This window comes from Phragmites australis, chromosome 6 (genome assembly GCF_958298935.1).
Source record: "Phragmites australis chromosome 6, lpPhrAust1.1, whole genome shotgun sequence".
Taxonomy (NCBI): domain Eukaryota; kingdom Viridiplantae; phylum Streptophyta; class Magnoliopsida; order Poales; family Poaceae; genus Phragmites; species Phragmites australis.
In genome coordinates this window covers 24,166,941-24,194,902 of record NC_084926.1, presented here as the reverse complement: position 1 = coordinate 24,194,902, position 27,962 = coordinate 24,166,941, and the positions used below count along the sequence as shown (strand labels likewise).

General features: G+C 46.7%; 1 protein-coding gene across 3 annotated transcripts; it reads left to right on the top strand.

Annotated features, from left to right (window-relative positions):
• Positions 1–333: 333 nt before the first annotated feature.
• LOC133922157 (protein MICRORCHIDIA 7-like) lies at positions 334–18,801 on the top strand. 3 transcript variants are annotated; one of them, XM_062367360.1, is made up of 20 exons: positions 336–721; positions 1,219–1,296; positions 1,422–1,456; positions 1,539–1,617; positions 1,929–2,021; positions 2,126–2,210; positions 2,490–2,565; positions 3,095–3,220; positions 13,375–13,473; positions 13,556–13,657; positions 13,954–14,112; positions 14,209–14,304; positions 15,001–15,052; positions 15,125–15,236; positions 15,337–15,407; positions 16,059–16,504; positions 17,368–17,465; positions 17,568–17,643; positions 18,117–18,239; positions 18,365–18,801. In XM_062367360.1, exons 1-20 carry the CDS (start codon positions 406–408, stop codon positions 18,431–18,433), a joined length of 2,391 nt encoding a protein of 796 aa, XP_062223344.1. In that variant the 5' UTR covers positions 336–405; the 3' UTR covers positions 18,434–18,801. The 3 variants fall into 3 exon arrangements, with proteins under 3 accessions (XP_062223346.1, XP_062223344.1, XP_062223347.1); XM_062367362.1 differs by lacking the exons at positions 13,375–13,473; positions 13,556–13,657 and having other exon boundaries at positions 334–721; XM_062367363.1 differs by lacking the exons at positions 1,219–1,296; positions 1,422–1,456 and having other exon boundaries at positions 630–721.
• Positions 18,802–27,962: the final 9,161 nt, after the last annotated feature.

The window sequence follows — 27,962 nt, the reverse complement described above, 5'->3', positions numbered from 1 at the left end:
ACTCGCTACATTCCGCTAGAAAACAACAGGAAATTGTCATTTAATTTAGGAAAAAAAACAATTAGGTGGGGTTTAAGTGTTGAAGGCTCTGTAACGCGACGACTGCCTTCTTCATCACGCCTCTCTCTCCTCTGGCCTCCCTCTTCATCACGCGTGCTTGCATGCCACGATGGAAACCAGAGCACGGGGCCCCCGGTTGTGTTGGCACGGACACAGGTGGCTCAAAAGTCCTGGGCGCTGTCATTAACCCCAGCCGGTGGGGCCCGCCACTGCGCTGTCCCGTCCCATCAGGCCCCACCTGCCCTTTCCCCGCACGCACTTTTACCGTCCCCCCGCTCCGCCGAGTGACCGCCTACATAAACAGTGGGCAGCCTTGTGGAGCTGCCTGTCGTCCCCATTCGCGCCATGGACGACGCCGCCGGTGGAGGAGGTGGCTGCGATGGGCCCCTGGAGGTTGTGATCGATGTCAGCAGCAGCGACACCGACTCCGGCGACACCGGTGGCCGGAAGAGGCCGCGGCGGGCGGTTGGAGGAGGTGGCCGCGAGGAGAAGAGGGCGAGGTTCTTGGCCGTGGTTCCAGCCGGCTTCCTCGAGCCGCTTACGCCGATGAAGTTGCTCCCAGCGCCGCCGCCGGAGAGGCGCGTGACGAAGCAGTTCTGGAAGGCCGGCGACTACGACGGCAAGAAGGATCTGCTTGCCGTGGAGGCGGCGCAGCATTCTGGTAATCAAACATCCGATAGTTAAGCTTGCAGTGTTACTCTTGTCGCTATTGCGTCGGATTGGTGGAAATAGCTAGAAAGGTCGCAGCCTTCCGAGAGCAGGGTGGTATAGAAAAATGCAGGAGCTCTGCTACTGCACTGCAAGTTGCTCTGTTATTTTTTTTGCATGAAAAAGATTGTATAATTTGCATGAAAAGGATTGTATAATTTGCCAAATAAATTACAGAACCCGGTGGAGGGATTGGAAAATTTTATATTTCTGAAGTGTTTTGTTCATGTACATCTAGTGCGAAGAGTTTGCATGCAAAGTAAAAAAAGCAGGGGACTTGGACAGTGGAGTGCATTCTTTCTTGGATATCCGGCACACGTATCGATTTTGTCATGAGAATTTCTGATCTGAAACCAGATGTGCGCACCTTATGCATACCATTTCTGCTGGTATTTGTGTTTCTTTGGCCTTCATTGTTTTCTGAAGTTGCTCTACAATTCCTATTGTCAGATTCTGGGATGGATCATGTCCGCGTTCATCCCAAATTTCTACACTCCAACGCAACAAGCCACAAATGGGCTCTGGGGGGTACGGTCTGCATTGCCATTTTAATTACTTCTCTTGAAAATGCATGCACAAGCAGTAAGACAATTTAGTTTCCAGATATTGTTAACTAGAACTATCGCTAACTTATGCCCTGGTTAATGTGGCAGCTTTAGCCGAGCTGCTGGACAACTCTCTTGATGAAGTATGCTTGACTAGACTGTAAACTTTGTCTGGTTTAAGATGTTCATTCCTCGTGTGCTTACTGGGCGGATCTTTCTCTGAAGGTTGCAAATGGAGCTACATATGTGAACATTGACATGATGAAAAATAAGAAGGATGGAACTCGGATGCTGCTTGTTCAAGGTGTGAAACACTATCTCACATTGCATTGTTGACTTGACATGCCACATGATTTGATTTGAAAAGGTTTTGGATTAGAAGAACAGTATTGGCTGGTGACAATATATCTCTTTTTTCAATATATGGATGCATTTCAGTTTCACTCATGCTAAACTTCATAACATTCTTTTATACTAGACTTAGCTTTTGAATCATAGCTTCATAGGATCCTGGCAATCCCTTTTTATAGAGACCACTTCACTGAAGATGTCACTTAGATTTGTTTATTTCATACCTGATGTTTGTATGTTACTTTCATTTTCAATTGTTGATAGATGATGGTGGGGGTATGAACCCAGATAAAATGCGGCATTGCATGTCCTTGGGTTATTCTGCAAAGAGCAAAGTCAAGAATACCATTGGACAATGTAAGTTTGGAAGGAGAAATGAAATACAATTGTTCTGAATCCGCTTTATTGGTCTGTTGATCACAATTACAGAGATTCACTTTGCTTAATCTGCTCCTTTTCAGATGGAAATGGTTTTAAGACAAGTACGATGAGACTTGGTGCTGATGTCTTAGTGTTTTCACGCAGTCGTGAAAATGAAGGAACAAGGTTATCTTTTATTGTCTACAAGGATGTATCTTACCACGAGTTATGTGTTATTATTTCATCATGACTATCCCTTCCATATTCCAAATTAGAGTTACTGCAGTCAATTATTGTTGATCTTCAGAAGATTAGTTAGATTAATCATGATTAAAGTTACCAAGTTTTTATGACAATAACTACTACATATATCTCCTAAATTCTATTATTTACTATAATGCTTGATTTATTTTTCTTGCACAAGCTAATAATCACCTTTGCCCCTTCCTTCGGTTCACATAAAAGGCCTACACAAAGCATTGGCATGCTATCTTACACCTTTCTGAGGAGCACCAGTAAAGAGGATATAATTGTTCCTATGGTAAGCTCGATTTGACCATTGCTGTTTTACCTGCATTACCTTTATCTTTTACGACAGCTGCTGTTGTTTTAACTGCGGATTCTTTTGCCAATACTTGAGTTAGATGATTTTGTTTCTTTCTGATACAACTAGTCCCATGGAAAATTGTGACACCACCCAATTTGGATTAAGCCAAAATGAGGCCCATGATTAAAACAATATGGATGGGATTATCCTTCGTTGCTTGTACTTCAACACCTGAGTCAATCTTTTAACTTTTAAGTGAAAAGTGTAAGTGGGGTTGTTGCATGCCCATGATTTGTCGGGATGGGCTGTAGCCTATTTAGACCTGGGGCTACAGAAATATAGCATGTATGTTCCCTTAAAGTTTATTGATAGGATATATATTTCTTAGCTATATCAATGCTTTGTTATCCATCTTTATGCTTTACTTATTAAATAATGTCTTTCTTTATTGGTTTAAGTGATCAAAATAGAGAATTGAACATTAGGAGACCCTTATGCAGTGATGCTTGTGCATAACTTGCAGATTGATTATGAAAAAGATCAGGTATGGAAAAGGAAGGTGCGGACAATATGGGCTGATTGGCATATAAGCTTGGAGACGATAATGCAATGGTCTCCTTATGCCAATGAAGTAGAACTTCTTCATGAGGTATAACTTATGTCATTTGATGAGTGTTTTGGTTAAGCTGTATATATAACTGTATTTTCTACTGTTTGAGGATTCACTTTGTCATGATTTCTGCTTTGCATAGTAACTGCCATAGATTTCTACTTTGTAGAACAAGGCCACAAAACTTTCAAACTAATCTATAGAACACTAATATTTCAGAAATAAAATAAATTCATGCTTCATGATGTTAGGAATAGCAACTTTATATTTAATGGTAGTCCCAATAGGGCAATATATAGTGTACATGATAGAGTACATGGAAATGGTTATAATAATGTATACGTAAAGGATAAGGATTCTATATTCCTAACACTTCCCTTAAATGCAAGGCATATGCAATAGCGTTGCATTTGAAAGAGTGGACACTATGTAATAAACTTAGACAATATAAAATTGATATATCCAAAAAATTATCTCTTCAAAGCTGTTGTAGAGTGTGAGCCTTGGTAATCCTGTTGAATCAAGCTAAAGTGCAAAACAAAGCATTGGAGTAGAGTTGTGGTGATGATAATAAAAAAAAACGCTCTTGGCCAAAACCGTAACAAAACAATGACGAGTAGCAAGACAACAAATGAAATTGTCACTAAGGGTCTCATTGGTTGCCTGCATGAGAGCAACTTGGCCCAACAGATGTGTATAGTCTCAGAGAGAGAAGCGTGTTGGTTGCCCGCATGCACTGTTCCAGCATAGCTCGACAAATGCAAATGTACGCCCGCAACCTGGCTCGGGAGGGAAGCTTCGCAGCCTGGCTCGGTTCTGCATCTGCTTATGCAAGTGGATCCACTTGCTAGCGTTACAAAATCAGCTTAATTTGAGCAACCAATCACAGTCTCAACTCTTGCATCCACTCATACGGTCTCAGATTCGATCAACTAAATAGAAACTTAGCTCAATTTGTTAGTCGCTGAATTTTTACTCTTGGTAGTAGCTGAATTCTTACTCTCATCCAGAGAGGATGACACTAGGAGTTGGGGCAATTTTTTCTATTTCTCACACAAATGCCATGCCAACCTGAGGGGTTGGGGATACATATTTATAGGCTCATGGCCAGCCAAGCATATGCCAAGATGCTAGTCTAAGATGCTAGTCTAAGATGCTGTCCTAGATGCTGTCCTCTAGTCTAAGATGCTGTCCTAGATGCTGTCCTCTAGTCTAAGATGCTGTCCTAGATGCTGTCCTCTAGTCTAAGATGCTGTCCTAGATGCTGTCCTCTAGTCTAAGATGCTGTCCAAGTGTCCTAGATGCTGTCCTAAAGCATATGGGCAGCAAGACCACCATGTGGCAGCCCCACAAAGACTGCACAAGGACTTATCCCATCATTCTCCCCCTAAGTCTTGTGCGTCGTCTTGTGGGAAGATTGAACCATCCCGGTCCTGGAGCAGAGCTCAAGGAACTTGAGCCTCCCAAGAGGCTTGGTGAGCAGGTCCGCAAGCTGATCCTTGGTGTTGATGTAGCTCGCCTTGATGCTCCCTTCCTCCAAACAGCCTCGGATGAAGTGGTGCCTCACCCGGATGTGCTTGCTCCGTTCATGGAAAACGGGATTCTTTGCCAGGGCTAGAGCGGACTTGCTGTCCACCCTGAGCTCCACCGCTCTAGTGTCTCTGCCGAGGAGATCACCAAGCAGTCGAGCGAGCCAGAGCGCCTGAGTCGAAGCGGTGGAGGCCGCTATGTACTCGGCCTCGCAGCTGGACAGGGCCACCACCTGCTGCTTGACCGACTGCCAGCTAACGAGGCACTTGCCGAGGAAGAAGAGGATCCCGCTCGTGCTCTTGCTGGTGTCGATGTCGCCGGCGTGGTCGCTGTCGCTGTACCCGACGAAGTGTGCCGCCCCAGGGCACCTAGGGTAGTAGAGGCCGTGGTCGAGAGTCCCCGCAACGTAGCGGATGATCCTCTTCACAGCCTGCTGGTGCTCCGTCGTCGGTCGCTGCATGAACCGACTAACGTAGCCGACGGAGAATGCCAAGTCCGGCCGTGTGTGGGCGAGGTAGCGAAGGCTCCCCACAAGACGCCGGTACTGCGTAGCGTCCACCTCCTCCGTCGTGCTGTCGCGGCTCAGCTTCAGCCTCTCCTCCATCGGAGTGAGAGCTGGGTTGCAGTCGGTGAGCCCAGCTAGCTCAACGACGCGCTTGGCATAGGCGGTCTGTCGAAGCGTGATCCCGGAGTCATCCTGGTGCACCTCGATCCCCAGGTAGAAGGAGAGAGGTCCCAGGTCACTCATCTGGAAAGTGGCCTTCATCTCTTCCTTGAATGCCGCCACCTCCGCATCCTTGATGCCGGTGATCACCAAGTCGTCGACGTAGACACCCACCAGCAGAGCAGTTCCTCCACTGCCCCGTCGGTAGATGGCCGCCTCGTGCGGGCTTTGCTCGAAGCCCATCCCTTTTAGCGTGGAATCCAACTTGGCATTCCACGCCCTCGGTGCTTGCCGCAAGCCATAGAGGGCCTTGCGCAGGCGGAGCACCTTGCCCTCCTTGCCGGGGATCGTAAATCCCGGCGGCTGGTGCACGTAGACCTCCTCCTTCAAGTCGCCGTTAAGGAACGCCGACTTGACGTCCATGTGATGAACACGCCAGCCCTCCTGGGCAGCTAGCGCAAGGAGGAGTCGCACGGACTCCATCCGTGCCACGGGAGCGAAGGCGTCGTCGAAGTCGACCCCCTCCTGCTGCACGAAACCTCGTGCCACCAAGCGAGCCTTGTGCTTGACGATGGCGCCGGCTTCATCCCTCTTCAGCTTGAACACCCACTTAAGGGTGATCGCTCGGTGACCACGAGGGAGGTCAGCAAGCTCCCAGGTGCGGTTCTTCTCAACCGCATCCATCTCCAACTGCATCGCGGCGCGCCATGCCGCGTGTTTCTCGGCCTCTGCAAACGACCGAGGCTCGCCGTCGTCACACGCAAGGTGCAACTGCGCCTCCAGATCGTGAGGCACCAGTCCCGGCACCGGCTGGTCGCCGAGAAGGTTCTCCATCGTACGGTACCGCAACGGCTCGCCGTCGTGGTACGCGTCGATGCGCTCCTCGTCGTGAGAGAGCGGAGTAGCGAGCTCAACCGGGCTGTGCTCGACACGAGCTGGTGTTGGAGTAGACGTGCCCGGAGAGGTGCCTGTCGGTGCTGGAGTGCGTGGCGTTGCCGGCTGTGGTGGAGCCGGCGAAGAACTCATCGCAGCCGAGGTCCTGGCTGGAGAACGTGGTGCTGTCGAAGTAGCAGGCGCCGGGGTCGGTGGAGGCTCGGGGACTGGGGTAGACATGCTCGTCGAAGAAGAGCTGCCTACTCCCCCAGCTCCCTCGAAGTGGACGTACTCGACAGTGAAGTCGTCGTACGTCGGAGCCGATCTGTCGTCCAGCGCCTTGTCCCACGCCCATCCTCGCCCTTCGTTGAACACAACGTCGCGCGCCGTGTGCACACGCTGTGTCTTCGGGTCGAGGATGCGGTAGGCCTTCGAGCCCTCCGCGTAGCCTATGAACACTCCCGGAGTGCTCCTGTCGTCGAGCTTGCTGATGTGGCCAAGCTCCTTAGCGAACGCGAGGCAGCCGAAGACCCGCAAGTGGGAGACCGCCGGCTTGCGCCCATGCCAAGCCTCGTACGGCGTCCTGCCGTCGAGCGCCTTGGTAGGCGAGCGGTTGAGGATGTAGACGGCCGTCACCACCGCCTCTCCCCAGAAGACAGCCGGCATCCCCCTCTGCTTGAGGAGGGCCCGAGCCATCCCCACAACCGTCTGGTTGCGCCGCTCGACGACGCCGTTCTGCTGCGGGCTGTACGGCGCGGAGTAGTGGCGCTGAATGCCCTTATCAGCGCAGTACGACGCGAATTCAGCCGCCGTGAATTCGCCGCCGTTGTCGGTGCGCAGCACGCGCAGCTTGCGGCCGCACTCCGCCTCCGCAGCAGCCTGCGCGCGCCTGATGGCGTCCGCAGCCTCTCCCTTGCTGCCGAGGACCATCACCCACATGTAGCGGGAGAGGTCGTCGACGAGCAGCAGGAAGTAGCGTCGTCCTCCTGGTGTGGCCGGTGTCACCGGGCCACACAAGTCCCCGTGCACAAGCTCGAGCCTCTCCTTGGCTCGGAAGCTCGCCCGCCGGGGAAAGGGGAGTCGCCTCTGCTTCGTCAACACGCAGACGTCGCAGAGCTGCTCCACATGGTCGAGGCACGGCAGGCCTCGCACCATCTCTACGGCACTGAGCCGCTTCAGGGCCTCGAAGTGAAGGTGCCCGAAGCGCTCGTGCCACTGCCACGCCTCGTCGTCCCGACGAGCGGCGAGACAGAGGGGTTGTGCCACCTGCACGTTAAGGACGTAGAGTCGATTTGTGCCTCTGGTTACCTTGGCAAGAAGGCGACGACGGCGATCCCAAATCCTCATGACTCCATCCTCAACAACCACGCGCGAACCGTTCTCATCCAGCTGTCCCAAGCTGATGATAGAGTTCCTCAACACGGGAATGTAGTAGACTCCGGTGAGCAGCCTGTGCTCACCAGACACGGCGGTGAAGATGACGGAACCGACGCCCTTGATCTCCACGCCGGAGGCATCCTCAAATTTGACGGAGCCTCGGACGCTAGGGTCAAGCTCGGTGAAGAACTCCCGTCGACCGGTCATGTGATGGGTGGCGCCGGTGTCGAGGCACCACCCGTCAGTCTTGTCGTTGCCGGAGCCGTCGCCGAGGAGGGCGTGTGCTTTTGGCTCGTCAAGGTGGAGGAGAGCCGCTGCGGCCGGTGCCGCTGGAGGTAGCTCTATGCTCGCATGAGCCATGAACAGAGCCGGCTCCTCCTCCTCCGCCTGTGCGATGTGGGCCTGGCCGCGTCGTGGCTGACGACAGTCCTTGGCCCAATGGCCAAGCCGGCCGCAGTTGCGGCAGGTGTCGTCTCGTGCTGGCTTGTGCTTGCCGGCGGCGCCGCCCTGGGCGCCTCCGCGGTCATCACCCTCGGCACGTCCTCGCGCCCCGGCCTGGGCGTCTCTGCGCGCCTTGCGCGGCTTGCCACGCTTGCGGCCGCCTGTCGTGGAAGAAGGCTCCCCCTTCCTCCGGTCACCCTGGCAGGCATCCCACTGCTCCCGAGTGAGAAGGAGCTTCCCGCCAGTGGTGATGGGCCCCGAGAGAGATTGTGGCTCATCGCTGTCGACGACCTTGAGGCGACCTATCGCCTCCTCGATCGACATCGTGGAGAGATCCAGCAAAGACTCGATCGAGCGAGCCATCTGCTTGTACTTCTCGGGGACGCAACGGAAGAGCTTTTCGACAGCTCTCTCCTCGCCGTAGGTGTCATCGCCGAACTGCACCATCTTCTGCAACAGAGTGTTGAGACGGAGAGCAAAGTCATCAACGTCCTCACCTGGCTTGAAGGCCAGGTTCTCCCACTCCTTGCGAAGTGCCTGCAGTGTGGACTTGCGGGCGCGGTCGCTGCCGATGCGTGCCGCAGCGATGGCGTCCCAAGCCTCCTTGGCAGTCCGCTTATTGGTAAGCGAGAACTGCATCTCGGACGGGACTGCTGCGATGAGGGCATCCAGCGCCCGTCGATCCTGGTCGTAGTCGACGTCGCCGTACCGGACTGCCTCCCACATGTGCCGCACCTGGAGCTTTACCCTCATCACCGCAGCCCACTCGACGTAGTTGGTCTTAGTGAGGGTAGGCCACCCACCGCCGGGGCCGACGTCCCTGACAACAGCCTGGAACCCGTGGTGACCACGGTACCGATCCGGGGAGAGAGAGCCACGCCGCCTGTAAAGGCCGCGCTCTCCATCGACCCGTCCGCCACCGTTGGCGTGCGCGCCTCCTCCAGGAGCGCCGCCGGCGCGTCCGCGCCTATCTGGGCTGCCGCCCCGCTCGTGGGTGTGCGCCGCTGCCCACTGTGCCGCCCGCTCTCGCGCTGCCTCTGCCTCCGGCAGCTCGAGGTCCGCGTCGGCGCTGTCGTCAGCAGAAATGGAGCTGCCGGTGCTGCCGCGCAGAGCCTCGACCTCCGCTGCCGCCGCACGCGCTGCAACCGCCGCCGCCGCTGCTTCTGCCTCCGCTCTGGCTGCTGCTAGCTCCGCCGCTGCCAGCCTCGACGCCCTTGCCGCCGCCGCAGCGGTCTCTGCCGCCGCTCGCTCGCGTTCCTCTGCCGCGGCAAGTTCGGCCTCCTGCCGACGCCGCGTGCTCGAGGCGACCGAGCGCTGAGACTGCCCTGCGGACATGACGCGCTACCGGGGGAGGGCTGCTGCGTGGGGAGAGGGCTGCTTCAGATGAGCTACTGCTGCTCTGCGCAGAGGGAGAGGGGTGAGCAGGAGCAACCGGGGCTGCTGCTGCTCTTAGCTGGGGCTGCTGTGAGGCTGAGGGGGGGATGAGCAGGAGATGCTCAGGCTACAGGATAAACAGGCTCTGATACCACTTGTTAGTCGCTGAATTTTTACTCTTGGTAGTAGCTGAATTCTTACTCTCATCGAGAGAGGATGACACTAGGAGTTGGGGCAATTTTTTCTATTTCTCACACAAATGCCATGCCAACCTGAGGGGTTGGGGATACATATTTATAGGCTCATGGCCAGCCAAGCATATGCCAAGATGCTAGTCTAAGATGCTAGTCTAAGATGCTAGTCTAAGATGTTGTCCTAGATGCTGTCCTCTAGTCTAAGATGCTGTCCTAGATGCTGTCCTCTAGTCTAAGATGCTGTCCTAGATGCTGTCCTCTAGTCTAAGATGCTGTCCAAGTGTCCTAGATGCTGTCCTAAAGCATATGGGCAGCAAGACCACCATGTGGCAGCCCCACAAAGACTGCACAAGGACTTATCCCATCACAATTGATAGATACAACCAACCAAGCACTCTTTTTTTCAACAAATATGATTTCGCTCAGTTTGCTTTCCCTTAGCTTGCATATACGGTCAATGCGGGCAAGACTCATGCGGGCAACCAATCACACCCTAAAGCTATGGAAAGACCAAGATAACAAAAGAATGCCCTAGATCAAGAATTGCAAACAAAACAATGATGAGTAGCAAGACAACAAATTAAATTGTTACTGAAGCTACAGAAAGAGCTAGATGATATTGATGCATCAATAACAACAGGAAAAGATTAGCGAAACAAAGACAAAAGTTAGCTAACCATAAAAGAAATTAGCTGACCGAGAAGGAATATATGGACTCGCATAGAATAGATAAACTCAAAGAGAGATTGAGACTTGGATGGACACGCAAATGAAGCTAGCAGCAATAGACATTGAGGATATCAACAGCCAGACAAAAGAGGCCGACCTAACAACATGCATAGCCCAATACCAAAAGCACACTATAATTGGTAGCATGAAGATGACGAGATCTTGCATGTCAACAGAGAAGAGCTGACGAGGACGGTCTTTGGCAAAGCTAAGCAGAGCTTTGAGCCGCCTTAGACGAAGATCCACAAGGATTGTATCCAACGAGGTGGAGTAGAGCATTGAGTTGCCATTAATGCTGTAGAGTAGATTTGATAATGGTGAAAAGAGCAAATGCAGCAGTGGCGGCGGGATGAGCCACGACACCGTGCGGCCCTGTCGGCGGAAGATCCACAATGGGCCCCGATAGGAAGAGGCGGCAACGACATGAATACTCGGTGACGACGGTGACGTGAAGATCCTTGGGTGGCGAGCAGACGGTGGCGAAACCATGGTGACTAGATCCGAGCTGAACACCTACAGGATCCAGCGGAGAGAGGTCCTGGCTGCGGCATCGTACGTGGAGATCTAGCCAACGGAGAGGTCCTGGTGGCGCACGTGGAGATCCAGCCGATGTTGCCCAATGGAGGTCAGCTGAACCGCAGTGTGCAGGAGGAGCCATGGCTGTGGGATGAACCGGTGACGACAGCATAAAGATCCGACTTAGACCAGAGCAGAGAAGAGCCGACCTGGACCGGCAGTGGAATGCATCACATGAAGATGCGTGAACAAAGGCAACGAGCAGCAGCCCTAGACGAAAAACCCGAGCAACGACAACGTGACCCTACAGCTAAAGGACAAGTAGCGACAGACAACAATAGGAGTGGAGGTGAACCCGGCAGCAGGGAAGCCGGCTGGCAAGGGAAGAAGCAAGCAAGCAGTAGAGAGAGGCCGGCAGGGAGAGAATCCAGCGGTGGGTGGGCTAGATCGGGACAAATTGCAGCGTCCCAAAAGAAAACCGAGTTCTAATACCATATTAGGAATAGCAACTTGTATTTAATGATAGCCCTAATGTGGCAATATATAAAATATATGAGAGAGTATAGGGAAATGACTCTAATAACATATACGTAAAGGATAAAGGCTATATATTCCTACCACATGACAACAAGATCAAATACAATCAGATTACAAGAATAAGGATCAGTAAATTTTACCATGCATCCTGATACTTAAAAAGTTGTAATCTATATATGTAATCTATATACACGTTGATGGTAATGTTGTTGTGTGTGTTTTTTTAGATAATATTGTATTACTATTGTTATGTGTTTCTTCTCTTTTCTTAACTTTAGCAATGGAAACTTCTCTACACATTTTCTCGAATACGTGGGAGATCCACACATAATTGCATTAAGAAGAAGAAAGGCCAAAATAGCCAAGTTAACCTAGTTTATAAGAGAATCCAAGCCCGAAAACCTCACAACCGCACGGTTTTAAGAAACCGGTAAACAATCCCGACACGAGAATACGATCTTAATTTGAAACAGACCCTATACCAAAAGGTACAACCCAACAGACAAATGGTTTCAACCTAACTCAACTCGCGCGCTAACCAGCCAGACAACCATGTCCCTCACAACTTGATCGGCGGAGCTCTGCTCCCACGTCACATCTCCCTCACTCGGCCGGCGGAGCCCTACTCCCACGCCGCACCTCTCTGACACACGGGTCGACAACGCATCAGACCGTGAAGCGCCAATCCAGTAAGAAGAGCCGTTGCGGACCGAGGATGTAGGGGCAACACCTAAAAAGAAATAGGCAGACACCGAAGAGCACAGTGACCATTCGAGATAATGCCTTCGGGAAAGGAGCGACGATGACACCACCATCGCTCGGCCGTTGAACCGGTCAGGGTTTTCACCCGGAGTAGCCACGAGGGAGGAGTAATCACTCCAGTGATGCCTTAAGGAAGGAAATGACGCCCAAGGACGCCAACATCACTGGCACCAGCACACAGGTAGGCAAGGCTTTCACCCGCGACTCCTCCGTCCCCAAGTCCGCGCAGGGCGGCATAGGCCGAGCAAGGCCACGTCCAGCCCGACAAGCTAGCAGACGAGCCGCAGCAACCTCACAACTCCTCGGAGCCGAAAACCCCGCAGCACCACCAGGCGCCCCCACGAAGGAGGGGAGAAGCCGAGGACTGCCCAGGCTGAGGGGGTGGGTAGGGGGAGGGATGAGCGATGTAGCTGTTGCCGCACAGTAGGCATTGCACCGGCGGCGCAGAAGGGCTAGCGACGGCGACATGCAGCCGTCGCGAGTCGCCGAGGAGGCTAGCCTAGCCGCCGAACGCCACGGACCTCGCGACGCCGAGATGAAGGGCGAGCGCGTCCAGTCGGAGGTAGTAATAGACTGTCGTCGACGCTGCCCGCCCCATGCGCCTTGGGTAGAGGTCGATAGCGCACGTGCCCATGGCGCCGACGGGGTTAGACGGTCGACGCCGCTGGAGAGCAGCCCACTGCCGAGGCGAGATTGCCCGGGGGGGACTGAGCTACGAGCAGGACCACCAACGCTGCGGCGCCCCGGAGCCCCCCACCCTTGGCCACAAAGGCCGCCTCCCTGCTGAGACAGCAGGCCAAGCCTGCCGACCTAAGGCTTGCCAGGTAGGACCAGCGGTGCCCGGACCGGATCTCAAAGGGCAGATTCACCCCTGTCGAGGGCAGATTCGACCCTAGGAGGCCATGATCCGACCGTCCAGATATGAGGACGCTAGGAGTAGCCGTGATGGAAGGCTGCCTGTGGGGGGAAGGAGAGTAAAAAATGGGAGAGAAAGAAACACAGCCGTGACGGCCTAGCATCGAACTCGTCGGCGTCCGCATCTGTCCTTGTTCTCGGGCGCTGGCGGAGGGAGGAGTCGCTCCCTAAGTTGCTAGACGGGGGCGACGCGGGGCTCTATATGAAACTTCTCCACACATCATATTCCTGTGAAAGCATTTTATACATGTTCTTGATGGCTATATGTTACTTCTTTGTAGTTTGGCTCAATAGGGGAACAAGGAACTCGAATTGTTATATACAATCTGTGGGAGGATGAGGACGGAGAGTTGGAGCTTGATTTTGATGCCGACATAAATGTAAGTGCCAACTAGTGACTAACAAGTTCATATTGACACAAAATGTGGCTAATTATGATTTTTAGTGATGTTCAAAATGCAGGATATTCAAATTAGAGGTGCTAATCGAGACCAGAAAAATATTCAGAAGGCAAAGCAATTTCCGAACTCCAAGCATTTCTTTACTTATAGACATTCTCTAAGGGTAGGTTTCAGATGTACTTGTGTATTTGCGCCAAGGTCAGTTTCTTTTGTGTTCAGTGGGAACAATTATCGTAGTTGTGTGTCATAATCAATATTGGGACCCTTGCAAAATGAAAAATGCTATAGGAACAACTATTCGAGACGTGATGTATATTTGGTCCACTATAATTCATTTTCCTAATCCAAAATGCAACCACGAGAAGAGGCAATAGGAAAACTTCGTATGAAGGAACAAATTATGGAACTGAAATGATTGTTATCATTCTGTTAACACTAAAATTTCCTTCTCTTGTGCAGAGTTATGCATCGATTTTATATCTTCGACTCCCATATGTCTTTCGAATGATTTTACGCGGAGAAGAGATTGAACACCACAATATTATCAACGATCTGATGCTGAAGAAGCAACTTAAATATAAGCCAGCGAGGGCCGATGGATTTCCAAAAGATGCACATGTTAAGAATATTAGCTTTTTCTCAAAATTTCCTGTTTAATGATGTATGTGCATTGATCATATAACATATTTTGTTCCCTAATCTTTTACTTCTCAGATGGTGGCTGATGTGACAATTGGTTTTGTTAAAGATGCCAAACATCACATTGACGTTCAAGGATTTAATGTTTACCACAAGAACCGCCTAATAAAGGTATTCTGCTACCTATGCCATGTATATGCTGTTTACATAATGAAGAATTTTTTTTATTCTTCTTTTTTCTCGAACTGGCAGGAGAGCTGCCCATTATTATATTAAGAAGGGAAAAAGGGAGTACAAAACAACCGGAGTAAATTTGGCAAAACACAAATGCACATAACGCACACTAATGTGTACAAACTCATACACACATCGACCACAACCCAGATCACCCTTCCTCTCCAGCCTCTTGTGCAAGGAGTAGCCTTAAGCCGGCTGCTCCTGCCAAGCACCAGTAGGACTCCTCAAAGATCCTATGGACAAGCGAGGAGACGGTAGGGCTCACATTATCAAAGAAACTTTCTTTTTTCTTTTCCAGTTTGCAAAATGACTTCTGTGTGCACAGGGGACTACAAATTTTATGACTAATTAGTGGAAAGTTCACACTCCATTTTTCCTGGTAGACATATTCCCTTGCTTAAATGGATGTGCTACAGTTTACTTTTTTTTTGGTCCATTGTCTTTCTTCTTAGTGTGGTAACACCCGGTACTTGTTCTACAATATCATGCATAGATATAAATATATTGTTCGATTGGGCACCTTTCATTCTAGGCATGCTCGTATGATGGTGTTTGGAAAAAATTCTGTCAAATTGCAAATGTTATTTATTTTCTTTTAAAATTAATGAGAAGTATATTTATTTCTTTTAGCCGTTCTGGAGAGTATGGACTCCTGCTGGGTGTGGTGGCCGTGGTATTATAGGTAACAACCTGTCGTTTGTCTTCTTTTAGGGGTATGGTATTTTGGTATTTCGGTGATTGTTCTTGTATGCAGGTGTACTAGAAGTCAACTTTGTGGAGCCAGCTCATGATAAGCAGGACTTCGAACGCACAAATTGTCTCGGAAGACTCGAAGCACGATTAATCCGAATGCAGAAGAAATATTGGTTTGTTTTGTTGTCGCTTCGCAATGTCCATCTAGTAACCAATTAGCGTACTTTATTGTAGAAAAACTTTTCTAATCTTAGTATGCATTTGTCTATACAGGTCAGATAATCGCCATCGAATAGGTTACGGTATCAATCATTCTAACACAAATTCTGGGACAGGAGACATAGGTAGGTTTGCATCCCTGTTTGGTGCATGTAACTTCTTATCATCAGATAATCCAGAACCTAATAAACAGAACTGGTTGGAAAGCCTCAAACTTGCATATTCGTCTGGATGGGTCACTGTTTGTCCACTCAGCACCTCCCACCTATCCTACATATTATCAAGTTTGTCACCGTAAGGTCCTACCACATAGTCAGTGGTATTCCACATCTTTATGGAGAATTCAACTTCCGTTATAAACCTAGAAACCGGTTTTTCTTCTTTTGCATAGGTTCATACCCCAAAGGAATGCCAAATTATCTGCACGTGTCTGCCAAATTATTTTGACATTTCTGCTACACACTAATGAATTTATTCGATATACAATGCAAACAAAATGTGTAGGTCACTATAACTATAAAATATATAATATCAACAGCTTGCCGTCACCAAGATAAAGACAACAAATTTGCTGTCCAGTAAATCCTTTTTTTGCTGTCCAGTAAATCCTTTTTTTCTCGAATCAGGACACATTGAATGCCAGTTAATCACAGAAACTACCAAAGTTGAATTAACTGCATAATTTGGTCTAGTTTGTGGTTACAAACTAAATATGCTAAATCATATGGTTCACGCAATGACTTGTTTGACTGAGCATGTTGTTTTTCCTTGGTTAGGAGTTGGAACAGATATTCTAGCTGATGATACACCACACACAGGGTCGTCATCACCTCAAGGTTGCATAAAGTCAAATTATTTGCAACGACTCAAAAATGCTGATAGATCATATTCTGTCTCAAGAAATAAGAATATGAAAACCAGTATGTTATCTCCAGATATGAGCAAGTATGACATTCCCAAGAGGCAGGTCTCTTCTAGAACAATAGCCCAGCAGAGAGCTGAGAAGTCCGCAATGACCATAAGATCCGAAAGATCAGTATTACATGGTTTGTCAAATACAAGTGATGATGGTGTTGCTGAGATTGCATGCACCCCATCTAAATCAACTTCTTCTATCTTAAGGACACCTGAAAAATCTTTACGTGACGAGAATGCTAGTTTGCCTTCACCTCCAAGTGGAGTAAAGCGAAGTGAAAGGATTGCAACCAGATACCAGTCAAAGGTAATTGCACTCTTCCACTGTAATATTTCTTTTTGCTTCAACTGTATTTTTTATCATTAATTAAACCATGTCATGTGCATGCACACCAATCAACCTATGCCTAATACATAAAACATGTGAGAATGCCTAGCCTAATTCTTGCTACCTCTAGGTCTTCTTTGTTCGTCTTTGTTTGCTGGTACTTTTTGGACCCGGGTAAATTGAAAGCAATACACTCTAGATAGCTAACAGCTTGCTCAGTATGAAATTAATTAAAAGAAGAAGAACACAAATATCAAGGGCACATCTTCTTCTACAGCCATTGTCAAATTTGGATAGTCCGAGATCTTGGTTGTGCTCAAAGTTTTACCTCCTAGGCTCCTACTTTGTGTCACAATGAGCAAGAAATTGAAGTACTTTCTAATGGGATTAGACACTGATCCCTATTAAACGACATCTTTTAACCACTCAGACATCTTTCACATCATTAATTGCATGGGTAGAGGATGGAAAAACTGCAGTAAGTATACTCTTAATGTTGGTGCCCTCAATGGACAAATAATGTGAAATGGCACTACAGTGGACAAATATTGTGAAAAACAAAGGGAAAGGGGAAGCATTCCTTATATAGGAAGTCATTAAGATCTGAACTCCCTGAAAACACAAACAGCGCAGGGATAAAACTATGAAAACACAAAACATATTTAGTAAATCATATGGTTAATTAAAGTAAGGAACTGTAGATCCAATTACAAAACATATTTAGTAAATCATATGGTTAATTAAAGTAAGAACCTGTAGATCCAATTATTTGCAAACTGCGTTGGCCTATTCTTACCTATGAAGGCAATTATTTATCCATGTATCTGCTGTCTGCTTTCCAGGAAGTAAATGTGACAAGTAACAGAGATGAGCAATCTATTGTTGACCATGAGGCTTTTATCAAGCAGTTGAAGGATGAAAATTCATCATTGAAGGATAGGTATATATTAGAAGTGCTTTATCCACAGTTTACATGAAACTAAGAGTTAGAACATACAATATTACATCTTCTCTTAAATCTACTCTCTTTTTTTTTTTGTAGTATCTTGATGGTGAAGGAATCATTATCAAGTGAATTGCAGATCGAGTGTGACAAGAATAAGTCTCTTATCGAGAGAGTAAGCAGTATTAAGATTTTCTAGTTGGACTCTTGGTAGTATAGCCGGTTTCTCATTCTCATATCTTACATGCATGACCAGTTTTCTTGAGTTTAATAATACTTTAGTATTACATTAATGTGCTGAAGGTATTTTTTCCTCAAGATATTTATATACTAAATTTATATGGATCTTGAATGTATGATAAAATTGATGGACTGCAGATATGAGTTCTAGTAGCTGACAAAAGCTAAAATCCTAGACATTGATCGTTCCGTAACAATGTATCTCGAAAGTTTTAGTATCATTTCTCCTTTTCCCCTTTACAATCTTTTCAGTCATTGAATTCACCTACTACATGTCCATAGGAAGTTTTTGGAGCTATATCTTGTTTAACTGGTTGGATATAGCTACGGGCAGGACAGAGGCGACTATTGTGTAGGCTTGAAGGTCGCCTTGCACTCTTTTGTAACATGTTTGTCTTCTGTTTTCAGATTGAGGATACGGAGAAACAACTTGAAACTGCAAATAAGGAGCAAGAAACCATGATAGAGCTCTTTGCAGAAGAAAGAAAATGTCGAGATCAAGAGGAGGAGAATCTTAAGAAGAAGCTAAGGGTTAGTTGAAACTATTGGATTACAGTGCTTTATTTGCATAATGTGCTCCGCTTCTCTCTGGTCACAAATGGCGGCACCGTGTGACTTGCAATCAGTAAGCCATTCTTGTCTATGCCCTGTTGTAGGAAGCCTCCTTCACCATACAGGACCTGATGGAACAGCTCAAAGCTGCCAGGAACCGACGCAAACAATGAAGGAGCAGAGAAAACACAACTTTGCCGCCGTAGAAAGGGCATTGGTGCGCTATCTCCAGTACGTACATGGTAGCGCCAAGTTAGGTCCAGATGGTTAGAGCTGGAACAGCAGCTAGTAGCAGTAGCAGCCAGTTCTATGCTTCCTATGTACCCTGTAGTGCATAGATGTAATAAGGTATGTAGTGTGTAGCATGACAGACCAACAGCCTGCGCTCCCTCAGCAGTTGCTGGTGAGCCAGGTCCAGCAGTACAGAGTTCACCAGGTGCATCTGGTTCTTGAGTCGACTCCTTGTTAGCAGCCACTATTTTTCTTCTCGCTTAACCCCGAACTGGGTCCCTTTACTTTCTAATTAAATTTATCTTTTTTTCTCCTTATAAAGGAATCTCTTTTAAGTTGAAATTTCGTGGGATGAGAAACAGCATCATGCCCTATGTTACGAAATACTTTTAAAAAAATCATGTTACAAAATATTTTAAGAAAATTCTATGAGAATTTAAAGGAAAGTATCCATTTTACAACCCCAACTATAAGCTCCAGTCTGGTTTTTAACCCTCAACTCTAAAACCATTCACTCTAAACCTTAACTATTAAAGTCATTTGTTTTTCACCTTGGCATGAATTTAGAGTTGTTTTGGGTGATGTGGCCTTGGTATGACAACATGGCCCAAGGCTTAACTGTTTTTTGAATTTAAAAAATTAGTGGGTGGCTTCAAAAATTAGGAAAAGTTCTTGCTCAAACCGCGAGGTATTATAACCTAATTAAAAATTGTATAAGTGAAATAAAGTGTAACCGACCTACTAGGTCTGGAAAAAAATTGAAACCAAACCCGAACCATCGAAATTGTTGGGTTTTTTTTTTGGTTTTCTGGTCGGTATGTTTTCTGTTTCAATGCTATTCGGTGTTTGGATCTTTGTTTGGTTCTTATGTGCCCAAAACCGAAGAACCTGAAGATCGACTTAGTGACTCGCCGACTCCTGTCTTGCTGGTTGTCTACTTGTCTCCCTTAGGCCCCGACTCGGTGACTCCACAATGGCCCAAGGCCCAAGCAAGCAGCCCACCCGAGTCCCCATGAGTCCCTGACCCACGACCCCGAGGCCCTAACCCTAACCGCCTGACTCCTCAAGATGGTGAGATGGTTAGACGACGAGACTCCTACAAACCACAGTAGCCTAACCCTAGCTGCCACCGCCAGCTCGCCACGGTGCTGATCTACCACTGCCCAGGCACCCCACCCGCCTTTGCCTATCCCTAACGCCTAGCCGCCCATCGCTGTAGTGCGAGACACCGCCCACCGTTGTAGTGACTGACACCGCTCGCTCGGCCCCTATGCCAAGCTATTGGAGCCGACATGCTGTCAAACTGCCAAACGCTGCCCGCCCAACAGAGAGCAGATGAGCATGAGCTGTTGAGCTAACCTATGCTCGAGCCCTGAGCACAATCAGACTAGGTGAGCTTTACGGCATGGGATGCAACGGCGGCGACAACCGAGCACTCCTCTAACGTATGTTCTTTCAATCTTTCCTCTGCTGATCTACGTTGCTTCTTGCTCTGTTTGTGTTTGGAAATGTGGAACCTTAGGCTTCTTGTTCTGTAGCGTGCTAGTTCTTCGTTGTTTTATTTTACAAGAGGAATTTTTGACCCACAAGAACTATTTAGGTATTCGATTGGAAGATATAGAGATCCCGATTGTTGCGGTAATGCTCATTATATTGGCCTCAGATAGAATTCATTTATTAGTATATATGTTTTTGGTATTCTGAAATTTATTTTGGGGTTTACCTGTGACTGCCCTCTTGATTTAGTGCAAAGTGCTTTCTGAACATCTTAGCCTTTGGCACTTTGAATCTTAGTTTGTAGTTACCTATGACTGCTCTTTTGAATCACTGTTACTAGTGACCGGTATCCTCTGCCAGCACCCATGATGATTGATGAAATGATCTCTTTCCAAATATGCAATGATCTGTTAGCTGACTTGGTGGCATGACAAACCTTTAAATCTTTAATTGTGATCTATTTCTAATTTCTGTTTGTGTGATCTGTGATCTGCGAGACTTAGACTTTAATTGTTTGGTTATTATTTGCATAATCTATTGGTCTGTTCAAGTGTTCATTATCTGAAATCTTGATCTGTTTGCGTGATCTGAATCTGTTTGTGTGATCAAATCTGTTTGTGATGAAGCCATTATATGTGATAAATGTTCTAATGAGTTATTGACTATTGTTCAATGTTGATTTGACAATTGTTCAATGTTGATTTGAATATGTGATATATCAACTTCGTTCTGCATACTTCAGTAGTTTAGTGTCCAGCTTGAAGTTCTCAAGTTCATTTCATCATTTGAACATTTGACATATCACACTGATTCTGAGTTCTGAGTCTGAGTTTGAGTTCAGCTACTGCCTTCTGAAGTTCTAAGTTCTGATTGTTCCCCTACTGGTTTGTTGCTGCCTTGCTGGTTTGGATCTCTCCTTAGTTCTGTATTTTGAGTGTTTCTTGGCATGTTGGTGTAACATCCTAATTTTCAATTTTTGCAAATTCCTAAACTTTCTAGAATTTAATTAAGGTTTAAGCACATAGAGTAGGTTAAAACCTATTTTCTATATTAAACCCAATTTTTACATAGGTTATATTGGTTTATATGCATTCATGATGGAATTAGTCATCTAGGGTTTCTTTGGTTTTATTAGATTTGTTTTGTGGCTTTAATTGAGTTTGATTTGCTTTGTTTTGATTTTCAAAAGGTTTAGAAAATAAAAAAAAGAAGAAATCCTTCCCGGGCCGACCTGCTCTCTCGGCCTGCCCAACCCAACCAGCTGCCCGGCCTCCTCTCCTCCTCCCCGCCTGCCTCTCCTGCCTGGGCCACTCCCCGTGCCTCCGGCCTAGCTAGCTAGCCTACCCATGCCTTGCCAGCCAACTCCTGCCTGTAGCAGCACGTGCTAGAAAATGCCTCATCAGTTGCCTTCACGTGCCCACCTTTGTCATCATCTCTGAGTCAACCGCCGCCACCATGTCTGAGTGGGAAAGTTGTCGCCCTAGAGTCTTGGACTGTCCCCAGAGCCACTATGCCCGCCTATATAGGACCCCATTGGCCCTTGGTGTTTTCTCCCCAAGCCAATCCGCCTGAATCAAGCCATCTCACCGAGAGCAGCGCCGCCATCGCCATTGTTGCTGTGTCATCACCGATCTCATCAATTCTCCATATTTGCACCAAATTGATCCACCCGAGACACCTCTGAGCTCTGTCATCGACCGCTGAATCTCCTCCCACCGTCGCCTTGGCTCCCCAACTACCGAAGACCCCTCCCCGTCAAGCTCCCGAGTTGCTTTGCCACCTTCACCATCGTCAACCCTCCTCCGGTGCCGCTCCGCCCTAGGTAAGTGCCAAAATGGATTCCCTGTGAGCTTCTTATCATAGTCTGCCGCTCGTCATCGCCGTCGGCGAGCCGGAATGAGTTCCGACGAGAGTGCCACTGCTTTTCCCTTGGCTACGCAGTGAACTCCCTCTTCGACTGTCCCCTTTTAGCCCAACCGTCCGATCTGTGTTGAATGGCTGCAATTAGATTGAACCTGTACCCCTTCAGTGTCCACTCAGAAGCCGCCACATGTCCCTCTTCATAAGCACAATCAGCACAGCCACATCAGCTACCACCTCATCGCCATGTTAGCAAGTTTGCCGATGTGTCCAGCTAGTCATCGCCTACATGTCACCCCAGTCAACCTCTGCGCAATAAAAGATGTTTTTCAGTAAAACAATAATTTCAATCCTGATAATTGGTAATTTTGCAAATAAACCCTTGAACTTTCTATTTTTTTTTCATAAAGGTCCTTATCTTTTTACACTTTAATCCCTAAACTTTTCCATATTTACAAAATGTCCCTCTGGTTTTACAAAAAAGGTCCCTAAACCTTTTGTTTAATTCCAATAAGTCCTTTTTCTTTTCAGAATAAACACTAATCTTGTTTTTTGCGTATCTTTTTCGCCGTAGCTCCATTTTAAGCGATTCTTACGCTGTTGGATTCGTTTTTCATGTTCTATCTTTCTGGATAGGTTTTGTATTATTGTTCTTTTGTTTTGTGCTCTATTCTTAGTGTATTTTATTTGTGTGCTTTGCTGGTAATTGTGTGATTAGTCAACAATGCCCTAGATTAGTTTGAGGAACAACAAGCCCAAGAGCTAGAGTACACTAAGCAACATAAGGAGAAGGCAAGTGTCCTCAATCATCTTAAACCTGTGTTTTTAAATATTTTATTTTACAAAATTTCATGTAATGTGTATCAACTTGATGGGTAATCACATATGTTAGGGTTTACCTAGCTCTTTATTTATGTTCCTTGAAGCCTAAGTGGTAGTTGATATGAGTCTCTTGGATAGATTTGTTTAGCCATGCTTTTAGGATGTTAGGAAGTATCATATACATGTTTAGTGGACATATGGAATGGTGTTGATGAACTTATTTTAGTAACATGGAACCCTAGGACTTGGGTAAGGAGTTGGTTTGATAATGGTGGTTCATGTGGTGAGCTTGTAGATACATTCCAAGCAGTGATGTTAGGTTTGGTTGGTTATTTCTCTATTGGATAGTCTTTGCCCAAGTATCGCATATAAGGACCGGTTCGTGGAGAGATAACCCAAGAAATACCGTACCAAACACGAGACCGATATGGGTAAGGCTTAGCATATCGATTAGACACATGGCTGATATTTGTTGGTGTATAAGGACCTAATTGATTAACCATGGTTCATAGTGATTCTCCTGGTGACACACCACTAGATTGTAAGTAAAGTATTGTTTTTGTATTTCACATATGATGTCCTTATATGTGTTAAACTTCCTGGGCACACATAAGCTGCACTTGGTTTTGTCTGTTAAAACTGAGTGTGATTGAGGTGGTATCAGAGTCATACTAATTGTAGGATCGTAAGCCTAGTTAAAATGGTCATTTTAAGGTTTTCTCCTGGTTCGTTTCAACCCATAGAAGCTTTCTTAGTTCTTTTTCTCATCTCTTACTCTATTTAAGGTTTCTTGTATCCTATCTTCTCTTTTATAGATGGTTCGTTAACTGCTCAATGCTTGCAAGTCAACTAGAGTTTGTCTGCCCGTTTTGCAATGTGTTCCAACCGAAGAGGAGATTGATGATCCTACTTTCGGCAACATGGATCCCGTTCTTGATGTCTACGAGAGTGATGGTCTTCATGCTGGACACCTTCCTCGCATGCTGTGGGGAATACTTTCTGGACTTGGATATACAAGGAAGCCAATATACAAGGGAGTTAAGAAGCATTGAAGTGGATATATGGAATGGAAGGTAGAAGTCACCATCTATGACTATGAGTGAAGCCAAGATGAAGGAATTAATGTTCATTGAGTTGTGGGCATTCACTCTGCAATGTCCCCAAGAGCAATCTTCATCACCGGTGTTCGAGATGCACCATGTCAAGCTATATCCCGCGTCCGTGTTCAGTACAAAAGCAAGATGGTTGATTCTACCTATGTATGAGGAACCGTCCAAATAATATTATAATTAATCACTAAGTCGATCATTTACATAATCATGACTTCAACGATTAATGACAATATCATCCCGGTAGTCCCAGTACGTGTTTTGTGCTCAAGATCGAAACACATACCTTATCAACATTTAACATCACAACATAGCTTAATAAAGAACGAGTAAGTAAGCTTATATTACATTCTTAAGCATTTGCAAATTCTCACAATTTACAGCAAAAGAGTCAGGACGATACTAAAACTAATCAACCCCTAGACAAAGAGAAACTATGCAGCGGAAGCTAAAACTATAAGCAACAAAAGGAGGATAGAGCCATATGCCCTTAGGCTCCATCACAAAAGCACGATCTCCAAGTAGTCGCCTACTAAGGCCCGCCACCCACATCGACAGGCGTGAAGTAACCAAAGACCAACTCCTCCACGCCGATAGTGCCTGAAAGAGCAGCGTGAGTATGAAGGTACTCGTAAGAATTAATCTATAATGGGTACTTATAGATAACCCGACTCCAAAGATTATGCATTTGGATGTTAGCAAGAAAACGACCACATGGTTAAGTAGATTCATATGCGAAAGCTGTTTGACATAAACATGTGAGCAACTATACTATACTAAAAGTACCATTATACCATGTAACAAACATCATGAACATGTAAGTAATTGGAACCATATTAGCATAACTGAACAGAACCACCTCAACCACATCAACACACAATCGTGACTCTACGACCGATGTGGATGGACATAAGCTTGCTCATGATCGAGAGCGCGACAATTTGAATTGATTTTACACCTTGCAGGGGATACTCCTTTACTCACATGTCCTGAGTCCATCCTCTTGGCCCCCGAGGCAACCTTTCTCATACTCAGAACTACCCACTCGCACATGCCCCTATGGCACCAGGGTTATCATGAGCGTATCTCGGACACCTTCAGCTCTCCGTCACTTTGCTTCTCCTTATTCTTTTCATACGCATCATAGGGCCACAAGGCGAGCGTCAGTATGGCGTATGGTACTAGGGTTACCTTACCATTAGATCAACATGTGGTGAGAATGGAAGTGCTAAAGCCAACAGCACTAATAGACGATGCTTAACCGATGTAAGCAGTCTATGACATCCGAGTTCCTTTCCCAACCTACCCCTAGCATCGTCCACATCTCACCTCATCCTCACACTCAAACATCCTAACATCTTAGTCATATCGTTTATGAACAAGTAAGTAAGCCCTAAGCTTGCGAACGGGAAGCCCTAAGCTTGCGAACGGGGATTGACCCACAGCTCGACTTCTACCAAAAGATCTATGCATTTCTAAGCATTTTGAGCGACTCTTAAGTTAGACACGAATAATATTATCAAGACTACAATGATACAGGTTACAAACAATACAAGGGAAAGATAATGCATCAACATAGGTTCTACCCATATCAACTAGACACTCGACTCATTCTCATGCAAACATACATAAAGCATAGTTTATCACAATAGACACATATTGATCCAAAGTACTAGAAAGAGTATGCTTAGATATTTTCCTTGCTGCTCTGGTGACCGTCTAATGTTACCCACGTAACACTCGTAAAATTTTGGTAGGTTGGTGTCGCCTTCGCCCACGCTCGTGTCACACTTTGATTAATCATTCACTAAAGAAGAATGAATGCAATGATGAGCATGGATGAGGTGCAACAATGTATGTTAAAATATGCATAACAACATGTTAAGAGTACAAGATATGTGAAAGAATAACAAGCTTTGTGATCTAAACAACGCCAGAAAACTAACAGGAGGTCGAAGATTCTGGGTTGAACCCAGAACATCCAAGTTCTGAAACCTCCAGGGTGTACTCCAGATAGGGGTTCTTGGTTTGCCATTTTTGGATTAACTTGGATGTTTTGACTGAGTCCAGAACCTCCGGGTTAGGCCGGAATGTCTGGGTGAGGCTCCGAGCGAGGGTGATTGGTTAAAGGACCGCAAAATACCCAAACCCTCCGGGATTAACTTGGAGTGTCTGGGTTGGGCAGACTTAAACTTCTCAATGACTTTCTCGATCAATTTGATTTGCATATTAAATCTATCCTACATAGACATTCATACACACTATATAAGGGTTTCTAGACCCAAAATGCAACCTAAAGCTTAATGATTTCTGAGTACAAAATAGTGGGGGTTTCCCTAGGCTACCCGGAACCTCTGGGTTTTACTCGGACTATCCGGGTTGCTATAGAGAGGTCTTTTTGCGAGGAAAAATGGCTGATTTCATTTGCGAGTTTCCTCAATCTAAGGAGAAAAGGTTTTGCACTAGTTCATAGGGTCTAGACCTCACTCGCTACCTAAGAACTCGATTTTGTAGCTCAAAACTTATCCAAAATCCTCAAATTTGTTCCAAGACTCAAGAAAATGAGGCACTTCACAACTTTGCAACCGAAGCTTCAAACTTGGATTTCAACCAACCAAACCACGTATTCTTGCAATGGGAGCCTAGGAGACTCACCCAAGATGGTTTGTCGAGGTTGGTGACCATCGGTGGAAGATGAAAAAGCTTAGGAAGAGGAAGAACGCCGATACTCCTCGTGCTCGATTTGGCTTGTAGAAGGCGGATTGAGGGGGGGGGGGGGAGAGAGAGAGAGAGAGAGCTTGAGGGGAGGGAGAGGGGAGCTACTCCCTTGCCTTGACCAGTTGGAGAGAGAGCGTGGGGGAGTGAGGGAGAAATAGGGAGAAGGTGGGGCTCCTGCCCAAGGGAGAGAGGGAGTGGTTGGCCACCCATGTGGGCCCTGCATGCTAGAAAAAGAAGCCTATTTTAACTACGAATTCTGTTCTTTTCTCTCCCGAGTTACTTTCTCTCAACCGATTGACTCTAAAGGAAATGCTCTAGTGTTCCAAAACAAAAAAGTACACAAAATTAAACATAATGCTTATGAAGCATGATTATACTTAATTACATGATTACGGTTTCGGGATGTGACACTATGCATATTGTCTCTGGAGAACTCATGGAAGTGATGAACCGTTCGTGAAGCACACCTTTGGAGAAAGTCCCAAGCTACGTGAGCAAGTGGGGCTCATTGTGGCTTTGGAAGATGAGCTGGACTGTGTCTTATGGGAGTTGGTAGATGTTTGTCATCACCTTGCTTTTGTCACTTCACTTCTCAAGGATGAACAACACGCCAACCAAGAAGAACCTGCAGAAGATGAAGAAGAAGTCTTGTCTATCCACTCACCTTTGCGTAAGAGAATCTGCCTCAACACCCCCATCATAGAAGAAGAAGGATCAACTGATTCTTTGTCAGGATCCTGCATTAGAGAAGGGTCCTAGTAGTAGTCTTTTAGTAGATTGTCTTAGAATCACTAGAGTCGAGTGTAATCGTTAAGGAAAATAATGATAGTGTGAGAATTGTTATTGTGCTAAGTATGTAATTTGGACCTTTTGTTTGAGCGTCAGTGTGAGCTGTGAAATGCTTTAGCACCTTATCCATAATCGTATCTTTAATATTTATATAATATATATAGTTGGGTTTCTCTTAGTTAAATCCTTTCTAGTCTTGCTTATATATTCCTATCTTTCCATTCAACCCCAATCAGATGGTTAACACAAGAAGGAGCACTAATGGTAACTAAGAGGATGAAATCAACAACAACCAGAATCCACCCCCACCCCCTGCAATGACCATGGAACAACATATGGCCATGCAGACTTAGATCTTACAAGCTTTAACTCAAACTATGTTGTAGATGCAATAGCATCAGCCGCAACCTCATGTTCTTCAACCTCACCAACCATCAAGACTTGGAGGATTCAAGAAAACTCAACCCCAGTCCCTAGTCATGGAGTGGAGCCTATGGATGCAGATGATTGGTTAAAGGACATAGAGAGAAAGCAACAAGTTGCACAGTATACTGACAGAGAGATGGTTCTTTATGCCTCACACCAACTCGCCGGTAAAGCTTTGGACTGTGGGAAGCATAATGTGTTGCGCATGAAAACCCGTCAGCTATCACCTGGATGAAGTTCAAGACCAGTC

What these genes read in the sequence shown, in the direction of transcription:
- LOC133922157 (XM_062367360.1), top strand. Translation starts at nt 406, where the DNA reads ATGGACGACGCCGCCGGTGGAGGAGGTGGCTGCGATGGGCCCCTGGAG. An exon ending in CCACAAATGGGCTCTGGGGG is followed by an intron (nt 1,297 to 1,421) that starts GTACGGTCTGCA and finishes TTAATGTGGCAG; the next exon opens with CTTTAGCCGAGCTGCTGGAC. An exon ending in ACAAGAACCGCCTAATAAAG is followed by an intron (nt 14,305 to 15,000) that starts GTATTCTGCTAC and finishes TATTTCTTTTAG; the next exon opens with CCGTTCTGGAGAGTATGGAC.